Source organism: Pseudopodoces humilis, chromosome 15, assembly GCF_049639895.1.
Source record: "Pseudopodoces humilis isolate 2021_Gansu_Grassland_sample_001 chromosome 15, ASM4963989v1, whole genome shotgun sequence".
Lineage (NCBI taxonomy): Eukaryota > Metazoa > Chordata > Aves > Passeriformes > Paridae > Pseudopodoces > Pseudopodoces humilis.
The window spans coordinates 17,040,929-17,050,858 of NC_142214.1; the positions used below are offsets into that span (position 1 = coordinate 17,040,929).

Sequence of the window (9,930 nt, forward strand, 5' to 3'; positions counted from 1 at the left end):
AGTGGGGTAGGATAGGTTAGGCAGGAGTGGGGTAGGTTAGGCAGGAGTGGGGTAGGTTAGGCAGGAGTAGGGTAGGTTAGGCAGGAGTGGGGTAGGTTAGGTAGGAGTGGGGTAGGTTAGGTAGGAGTGGGATGGGATAGGTTAGGCAGGAGTGGGGTAGGTTAGGCAGGAGTGGGGTAGGTTAGGCAGGAGTAGGGTAGGTTAGGCAGGAGTGGGGTAGGTTAGGCAGGAGTGGGGTAGGTTAGGTAGGAGTGGGGTAGGTTAGGTTAGGTTAGGTAGGAGTGGGATGGGATAGGTTAGGCAGGAGTGGGGGAGGTTAGGCAGGAGTGGGGTAGGTTAGGTTAGGTTAGGTAGGAGGGGGATGGGATAGGTTAGGCAGGAGTGGGGTAGGTTAGGTAAGGGGGGACGTAGGAAAGGGTGGGATAGGCAAGGAAAGGAAAGGAAGAGGTAGAAAAGGGAAGGTAAGACAAGAGAAGCCAGGTGAGGCAACCCAAAGCAAGGCAAAGGAGGGGTAGGAAGGACAAGAGAGGGGAAAGCAAGCAAGGTAAAGGAGGGGTTGGACTGGGAAAAGCAAGGCAAGGGAAGGGCAGGCAGGGCAGGGAAAGGAGGAGTACACAAGGAGAGAAATGGGAAGGGGAAGGCCAGGCAGCAGAAGGCAAGGAGAGTAGGAAAGGCAAAGGAGAGATGGGAAAAAACAGGGAAGAGAAGGAAAAAAAGGTATTCCTCTGGCAATGAATGCGGAGCCTGGATGATGAGGAGAGCATCTTTCACGGCCCCAGGCAGCTGTGGGATCTCTTGGAGAGAACAAAATGCCCTGCAGGACTCCTCCTGCAGGTGTTGGGAAACATGGTGTGGGCCCACACCGTGGTATTTGACCCTCTCTTCCCACGCCATGCTGGATTTCTGTGTTCAAACCACTTGATGTGTCCTGCATGTGTTTTCTTGTGGCTGTTTTGTGCTTTTTGCAGGTCCCTGGGGTAGGGTGTGTGCCCGTGGTCTCCTCACCCTGAGGATGCTGGCGAGGAGCAATGGTCTGCACAGCTCCCCAGCCAACCACCAGCCCAAGGGTGACACGGAGGGGACAGGGCTCAGCACCAGCAGGTCAGGCTGGTCCCTGATTTGGTTGAGGTTTGGGCAGGGGAGGGAAAGGCGTGGCACGGGGTTTGTGATGCCCAGTCTCTGCTGCCAGGTTCCTCCTATGCACCTGGCAGTGCCGAGGTGGCACAGTGTGGATGTGATCCCCCTTTTCCCCACTTCAGGACCTGCTCAGCCCAGGATGACACCAGCTCGGAGCTGCAGAGAGGAGCCAGCCTGGATGGGGGGGAGCAGAGGGCTGACCATGCTTTCCAAGGCCAGGGAGCCTTGGCCAGGTACTTGTGTGTGCCACTGGCATGGGGTGAGCCTTTTGTGCCTGGCCTTGACACTGGGGCCTTCTGTGGGGTCAGGATCCCCTTCTGCTGTGTGGAATTCGTGGGATGCAGGGATGAGTGTCTGTGAATGCTGCTCTCTGTGCCCCAGTGGCCATGGAGAGGGTTTTGGTAGGGGATGGCTTCACCCCCCTGGGCTCAGAGGCTCCTTTCCCTGCAGGCAGCCTCCCTCTGCCTCAGTCACAGATTCCTCATATTCCTGTGGCAATGACAGCAGGCCTGGGGTAGAAGTTGTGGAACTCTATCAGGGTGGTCTCTATTGCTTGTGTGTTTTTGGTCCCACATCATCACTAAAAGGGGTAAAAAAAGACATTCTAGTGCTTGGAAGGGAGCTGCAAGAGTTTCCTTCCCAGCTGTAGCTCCCCTGATGACTCTGAAGCTTTTGCTTTGTCCTTGCTCTGTTAACAACTCCTGTGTCTGCCTCCCTGGCCTGTCCAGGGTAGTTCAGCTGGTGCTGGTGCTCAGGAGCTGGGCCAACAAGAGCCTGCAGGAGGAGCAGCAGAGGCCAGACCCCTTCCTGGAGCGTTTTCAAGGCCCCGAGCTCCTGACAGTGGCTGCAGGTGCTGGCGACGAACTTGAGGATGAGGAGGCTGAGAAGTTAAACAAAAGGTAGGATCCCTTTCCTGCGGTCCCAGCTGGAACTGGGGGGGCTGCCAGTGGGGATGGGAAAGAAGTGGAGTGGAGTGGGTGGGAAGGGTCCCTCCTGCCCCTGTCTTGGCAGCCAGCCTGGCTCTGCTGGGCTGTTTTGCTGACACACAGGACCTGGTGGTCTGTCCCTGTGGAAGAGACCTGGCCTGTCCCTCAGCCATGGGGTCTTCTCCTTCCTGGTCCATGCCTTGGTGGGAAACACGTCAGACCTCCCCAGTTTCATACCAGTCCCACACTAGGGCTGTGTTTGGAGCCAGCCCTGGCTCTGTGATTAGATGCACCTGCAGCTTGTGCATATGAGGGGCTGGACACAAGCCAAGGGATGCAGGACTCCACCCAGCAACCACTGCATCCCACCCAGGAGCCACAAATCTGTGGGATTTGCCAGTCTCATTCATCATCTTCAGGATGAAAGGAGTGTGTTTGCTGCCTGTGTCCCCACAAAGAGCAGCTTTCTGAAAAGGCTCTTTCAAATGCAGCCCTTTCATCTCCTCAGCTCACACTCCTGGTGAGAAGCAATAACCTGGCTTTTCTTCTGCTGGCTAATTAGAGGGCAAAGCTCACAGACTGCTCTGGACCCTACCATTATACATGGTAATTAAAACACCGAGAAATAATTGTTTTATGTAGGAGAAAAACAATCTGAGCCTTGTATCTGGAAGAAAATACTGTGAGGTTAAGGGGAGCTTGTTCCTGACTAGAAGGAGCTGAAGTGTTCTGTGAAAGGGCTGCTCATGTCTTCTGGAGGTAGAGTGGGAACTTCTGGAGTTTTCTGGGTCCTCAGCTCCACAAGTAAGAAGAGCCCCAAGTCTGGTAATCCCACATGTGTGCTGCTGCCCACGGCCATGGCAGGTTCCACGGCTCCAGGCCTGAGTGCAAAGCCTTTGGGAAGAGGCAGATGATTATTCCCTCTTCCTGGGTTAACCCAGAGCCCTGTATTTCCAGCCCTGGCCCTGCTCTCAGTGTAATACCAGTAATTCTGGCCACTGTCATGGCATCACTGGTGATTTAAAGCTGAAGTTACTAACATCATTAACAGCATCACAGGTTATTAGTGGCTGTGGGTGCTACAGCTGTCTGGGCTGGCTGCAGGTGAGTCAGAGCTTCCCCTGTGTGTATGCATACAGTGCTGTATGCCCTATGGAGCAGGGTGCCTCTCTCGAAAAACAAATGTTCAACTTGCACTTTCTGGTTAAAAACAAACCCTTTTAATGGGGAGGCCAGATCACCACTTGTCTGTGGGTGCACTGAGGGTGAACATGAGGGACTGGGGCTGGCTTTGTGCCGAGTGCCAGTCCCCACACTCCAGGCACTGCCTGTACTCCAGGGAAAGGAGACTTCCAGGCAGGGCTTCTGCCTTTGAAGCTGCCAAAATAATGGGGTGGGCATGGGCAATTTGTTGGCAAGTGGGTTGTTTTTTTTCCCCTATCACTGGAGGGAGTTTTTCATCTTCAAAAGCTGGAGGGAGGGAGGGAAGGAAGGAGGGAGAGGGTGTTTTGCCCCACCAGGCTGCAGCAGCTATAAGCCTATCAGCCCAGCCACAGAGTTTCTCTTCCCCAGTGAATCTGGCAACAGGAGCACACACTTCTTATCTCAGAGTCCCAAGACGAGCAGGATCAAACACTTGGGAGCAGTTCAAAGGCTGGAGCCCGGGCTGTGCAGACTGCAGGAGGCACAGGAGGCAGTCCTGCCATGCCAGCTGCCCCCAGGGCCACTGCTCTGGGGCTTGGGCAGCCCCTCCTGGTGCTGCCACTGATCTGCAGCACACTTCCCTTCCTGCTCCACTTAATCTTCTCCTCAGGTCTGCCTGGCACCGCTCCCTCCCTCACCTGGGAGAAGTAATGTCGTGTCACGTCTCAAGAACTTTTCTGATCACCCTCTTCCGTTCATCTGTTCCTGGCTCTGCAGCCACTGGGGTGCTGTGTCATGTGGGCCACCTGCTTTGCCTCACCATCCCACAGATTCCACTTCTGCTGCTTTCCCTGCTCAGTTTAAGGGATAAAGGAACTTAAACAGTGCTGGCATTTGGCACTGCTGGGAATGGTTTTGGCTCTGACTGGCACCCAAGCAGCTCTGTTCGAGGCAGTGGGGTGCAAGGGGTGAAGGATGTGGCTCCAATGCTTCCTTCCAACCCTGTTTTCCACAGACACTGCCAGCTCTGTCTCTTCTCTCTGCTTCCAGGAGGAAATGGCAGTTCTTTGTGGTGGACCCTGCAGGGGACGGGTATTACCACTGGCTGGCTGTGATTGCAGTTCCTGTCCTCTATAACTGGTGCTTGCTCGTAGCCAGGTGAGCTGGGAGGTTCTTGGGGTTCCTCTGACCCTCCTGGTCACCTGGTTGTTGTGGCTCAGCCAGGACCAAGCTGACACTCATGGTGCTGGGGCTGGTGGGCACTGAAAGAGACCCTCCACTGTCACTGTGAGTTCTGGCCCAGCTGGAAAGGGCTGTGGTTTCAGGGTCATTTGGGAGGTGGTTTCAAGATGTTGCTTTATTTTCATCAAGGGAGGGCAGATTTTTCAGAGCAGGGAGTTTTAACTCCTAGAAGAGGAGCGTACCCAGTGGCCAAGCTCTGTTGCAGAGTTGGGTACCTCAGGATCAGCCTATATCAAACTGTAATAATTAGAGAAGGTGTGGGGATTTGTGGCCTCACACCCTGTTTGATGGCCTTCCTCCAGGGCTTGCTTCACTGACCTGCAAAAGACCTATTTTGTGCTGTGGCTGGTGTTGGATTACATCTCAGATGCTCTCTACCTCGGGGACACAGTGATCCGCCTGCACACAGGTGAGCAGGAGCAGCATCCTGGCCTTCCTTTCATCCCTTAAAAGTGGAGATGAGCTGCAAGGGACAGGCCTAATCCATCCAGTCCCATTAGAAGGAGGGTTTTGCCTACCTTGGCGTTCACTTTTATGAAGCAGTCTCCAGAGAAAGAATCTAATTAGAAGATCTGAGAAATGGAGCAAGTTTCAATATGAAAGATTAATCATCCCAGCTTTCAACTTCACCTTTGAATAATTGTACAAAATTACCTGCATTACTATTAGTATTCAGGCGTAGTTGAAGGTCTGTATCTCTGATTTTGCATCAGTTCAGCTAATGAATTATCTGCATGGAAAAATGGTAGAATTTAATGTTCTCGGAAGGCAGCACTTGGCTGAACGTTTGCTGTCAGAACTGCAATAATTCATGATCTGGAGGATGGAAACCTTTGTGTTCCTTTTTCTTCATGGCAACAGACTAAACCCCTGAGTGATATCTTTGGGTGGCTTTTGCCAGATGAAGGCCTTGAGTGGTAACAAACTGAGTATAGCAGGAACTGGTAATATTTGGGTGACCCTGTGTATTTATGCATATCACAGACTATTGCTCAGGTGCTCACAAAACCTGCAGAGGTGCCAAACTTAAACCAAGATAATCCTGTAATTTGCTTCTCTTTAGGATTCTTGGAACAGGGCCTCCTGGTTAAGGACCTGAAGAAGTTACGGGATAACTACATCCACACGCTGCAGTTCAAGCTGGATGTTCTCTCCACCCTGCCCACAGACCTGGCCTATTTTTTGGTGGGATTGCACTGCCCCGAGCTGCGTTTTAACAGGCTGCTGCGCTTCTCCCGCATGTTTGAGTTCTTCGATAGGACCGAGACCAGAACCAGCCACCCAAACATCTTCCGCATCAGCAACTTGGTTCTTTACATCCTGATTATCATCCACTGGAATGCCTGCATTTACTATGCCATCTCCAAGGCCATAGGCTTCGGGGAGGACAGCTGGGTCTATCCCAATGTCACAGACCCTGAGTACGGCTCTCTGACCCGGGAGTACGTCTACTGCCTTTACTGGTCTACGCTGACTCTGACCACCATCGGGGAGACGCCTCCCCCTGTGCGGGATGAAGAGTACCTCTTTGTGATCTTCGATTTCCTCATCGGCGTCCTCATCTTCGCCACCATCGTGGGGAACGTGGGCTCCATGATATCCAACATGAACGCCACCAGGGCGGAGTTCCAGGCCAAAATCGATGCCATCAAGCACTACATGCAGTTCCGCAAGGTGAGCAAAGACCTGGAAACCAAAGTCATCAAGTGGTTCGACTACCTGTGGACCAACAAGAAGGCAGTGGACGAACGGGAGGTCCTCAAGAACCTCCCTGATAAGTTGAGGGCAGAGATTGCCATCAACGTTCACCTGGAGACACTGAAGAAGGTGAGGATTTTCCAGAACTGCGAGGCAGGGCTGCTGGTGGAGCTGGTGCTGAAGCTTCGCCCTCAGGTGTTCAGCCCGGGGGATTACGTGTGCCGCAAAGGGGACATCGGGAAGGAGATGTACATCATCAAGGAGGGCAAGCTGGCCGTGGTGGCGGATGATGGGATGACACAGTACGCTTTGCTCACTGCAGGGGGCTGCTTTGGTGAGATCAGCATCCTCAACATCAAAGGGAGCAAAATGGGCAACAGGCGCACAGCCAACATCCGCAGCTTGGGCTACTCTGATCTCTTCTGCCTGTCAAAGGAAGATCTCATGGAAGCAATCACAGAGTACCCTGATGCCAAAAGGATCTTGGAGGAGCGTGGCAGGGAGATCCTAATCAAGGAAGGGCTGCTGGATGAGTCAGCTGCAGAGGAAAGCACAGAAGGGAAGAGCATGGAGGAGAGGCTGGACAGGGTGGCCTCGAACCTGGACATGCTGCATACCCGCTTTGGCCGGCTCCTGACTGAGTACAACGATGCCCAGATGAAGCTCAAGCAGCGCATCACTGCTCTGGAGTCCAAGATGAGGCAGGAGGAAGTGGAGGATTTCTTCTCTGATAGCTCAGACAGTCTGTTTGAGGATGAGGAGAAAGCTTCACCTGGTGGGATGCAATGAGGGGGAACAGAGTCAGCTGGATGATGTCTGACCTTGTGCTGAGGCAGTGTTTGCTGTTTCACAAGGCAGACCCTGTGGCTGCCTTGCCAGGGCCTTTTCTCAGGTCCTTGGTGCTGCTGCTGGCACTGCCTTGATGGCAGCCCCTGAGGTGGCTCCAAATCAGGGGATTGCCCTGGCTCCTCCTCTGACATGTCACTTGTTTCATTGCCTTTTGGGCCAGCCTTTGTAACTCACTTCAGGTAATCAGTCCTCACTGAGTGTCTGCAAAGACTGCCCAGTCTGCACCCAGAAACTCTTTACTCACAGTCCCCAAACTCAGCTAGGACTCTGCACCCAGAAACTCTTTACTCACAGTCCCCAAACTCAGCTAGGACTCTGCACCCAGAAACTCTTTACTCACAGTCCCCAAACTCAGCTAGGACAGGCCAAACTGTGCTTCAGACGTCTGCAAAGGGAGAGGCTTGTCTGGGTCACTGTCACTGCCCTGCTCCCCACCCTTGCTGAGGCTGGGCACTGAGCTGGCAGGGTCTGCATCCTCTGCCTCCTGCCTGCCTCTCTCTTCTGTTATTTGGTGCTGTCAGGGGACACCTGGTGCAGGTGCTTTGGTGCCCTGAGCCCTGCACCCTCCTGGGAACAGCATTCCCAAGGCTGTGGAAGCAGCGTGATCCCCATCTGGGCTGTGGATGTCTTGGGTGACAAGGGACGTGCAGAGGTGCAGTGCTGGCAGTGCTACAAATCAGACAGAGAGAGTCTCTCTCCTCCATCCAACGACAGCCAGATGTGCCAGGAGAGGTTTGACTGGAATGACATGTTTCTAAGGAACAAAGCCATGGTGGGAGCCAGCTGTGCCCGTATTTGCTCTGCTGTGGGTAGCTCAGAGAGAGTGCAGAACACATTTATTTTCTTACGCAGGGGGTTTTCTTGTACCCAGTGGGAGTTTTGGGGGTTTGCAGGCTGCAGAGGCCCCTGCCTTCTGGAGGAGACATGAGTGGCAAAGCCACAGGGCCACGTGTGAGGATGCAAACGTGGCACCATTGCAAGTGCCAGCAAAGCTCTGCCAGGCTGTGCTGCAGCCCTGGCGGCTCCACGGTGTGAGCAGCTTGGTGGAGAGGGGAACAGTGCAGGAACAGCCCCCAAACCCCTGCAAGCAGCAGCAGCAGTGCCAGCAGCATTGTCACCCATGCCTTGGGGTACAGGGCAGGTGCTGGGACTGGAGGAGGACACCTCATTTCTTGGTTCTGGGCCTGTGAGCCCACTGCACCTGTGAGGTGGCCTTGGGCTGGTACCAAGCAGGAGAGTATTTGGTGGAGAAGGAAATTCATGTTCTGTGTCAACCTGAGCCAAGAGTTTGGCTGAAATGATGGGAGGACACGTTGGGAAATATCAACCCAGAAGGGTTCATAGTGGAAAACTGAGGGTATTGCCTTTGTTCTTTCTTTCCTTCCAATCTAAAACTGCCTCTGCATTTCATATGAATGCTTTCCATTTAAAAATAAAGGCCTTGTTTTTGGGACTGTGGGGGTAGGAACGGTTACATTACCAAAATTAGAAGTTGGGGTAAGAATAAAAGATTTTTTGTCATCTCTGAATTAAACTGTACATGTGCTGTTTTTTGGGTTTTTTTTTGTTTGGTTTTTTTGGTTTTTTTTTTTTTTTTCCTTTTATGACCAAGATGCTCTTGGCTGAAGTTGGTGTAGTTGCAGTTCTGCTACTCCTTATAATGCCACGAGCCACGGCTCCCACATTCCCCTTTTCCTGGGAATATTGATCATGGATTTGCAGCTTCCTCTTTGCAGAGCCGGTCCTAAACCGCCCTACCCCTCTGCACCTCCCGTTCTCCTCCCGCACCTTCCGTTCTCCTCCCGTTCCATCCCGCACCTTCCGTTCCATCCCGCACCTCCCGTTCTCCTCCCGTTCTCCTCCCGCACCTCCCGTTTCCTCCCGTTCTCCTCCCGTTCTCCTCCCGTTCTCCTCCCGCACCTCCCGTTCTCCTCCCGTTCTCCTCCCGTTCTCCTCCCGCACCTCCCGTCCTCCTCCCGTTCTCCTCCCTTTCTCCTCCCGTTCTCCTCCCGCACCTCCCGTTCTCCTCCCGCACCTCCCGTTCCATCCCGCACCTCCCGTTCTCCTCCCCCTCCTCCCGCACCTCCCGTTCTCCTCCCGTTCTCCTCCCGATCTCCTCCCGTTCTCCTCCCGTTCTCCTCCCGTTCTCCTCCCGTTCTCCTCCCGTTCTCCTCCCGTTCTCCTCCCGTTCCCTCCCGCACCTCCCGTTCTCCTCCCGCTCCTCCCGCACCTCCCGTTCTCCTCCCTTTCTCCTCCCGTTCTCCTCCCGTTCTCCTCCCGTTCTCCTCCCTTTCTCCTCCCTTTCTCCTCCCGTTCTCCTCCCGTTCTCCTCCCGCTCCTCCCGTTCCCTCCCGCACCTCCCGGCGCTGCGGTTGCGGCGGGCGGGCAGCAGAGGGCGCTGTGAGCCGCGGAACCGCCGCGCCCGCGCGGGACCCTCGGGCCGGGCCCTCAGTGCGGGCAGGGGGACCTCGGTGTGACATCCCCGTGTGGGGGGACCTCGGTGTGACATCCCCGTGTGGGGGACCTCGGTGTGACATCCCCGTGTGGGGGACCTCGGTGTGACATCCCCGTGTGGGGGACCTCGGTGACACATCTCCGTGTGGGGGACCTCGGTGTGACAACCTCGGGATGGGGGGACCTCGGTGTGACATCCCCGTGTGGGGGGACCTCGGTGTGACATTTCCGTGTGGGGGACCCTCAGTGTGACAACCCCAGGCTGGGGGACCTCAGTGTGACATTTCCGTGTGGGGGGCTCTCAGTGCCACACGCCGTGCGGGCGAGGGGACCCTCACTGCGGGACCCTCCCTGCGGGACCCTCCCTGCGGGACCCTCCCTGCGGGACCCTGGGTGCGGGCTCCCACCCGGAGCGGAAAGCCGAGCCTTTGCCAAGGCCACCCCGAGAGTCTCTCGATGCCTTTTCCTCCGCCCCGCAGCT

The 9,930-nt window shown here is 54.9% G+C and overlaps 1 protein-coding gene across 1 annotated transcript; it reads left to right on the forward strand.

Moving 5' to 3' along the window:
• The first annotated feature begins 570 nt into the window (after positions 1-570).
• CNGA2 (cyclic nucleotide gated channel subunit alpha 2) lies at positions 571-8,421 on the forward strand. The gene is made up of 6 exons (XM_088062511.1): positions 571-1,101; positions 1,260-1,370; positions 1,866-2,036; positions 4,257-4,364; positions 4,751-4,857; positions 5,512-8,421. The coding sequence occupies exons 1-6, from the start codon at positions 1,013-1,015 to the stop codon at positions 6,933-6,935; spliced, it is 2,010 nt and encodes a 669-aa protein (XP_087918637.1). The 5' UTR covers positions 571-1,012; the 3' UTR covers positions 6,936-8,421.
• Positions 8,422-9,930: the final 1,509 nt, after the last annotated feature.

Coding starts and splice junctions, on each gene's coding strand:
- CNGA2 (XM_088062511.1), top strand. CDS start 1,013: ATGCTGGCGAGGAGCAATGGTCTGCACAGCTCCCCAGCCAACCACCAG. Junction 1,102..1,259: donor ACAGGGCTCAGCACCAGCAG/GTCAGGCTGGTC, acceptor TCCCCACTTCAG/GACCTGCTCAGCCCAGGATG. Junction 4,858..5,511: donor AGTGATCCGCCTGCACACAG/GTGAGCAGGAGC, acceptor GCTTCTCTTTAG/GATTCTTGGAACAGGGCCTC.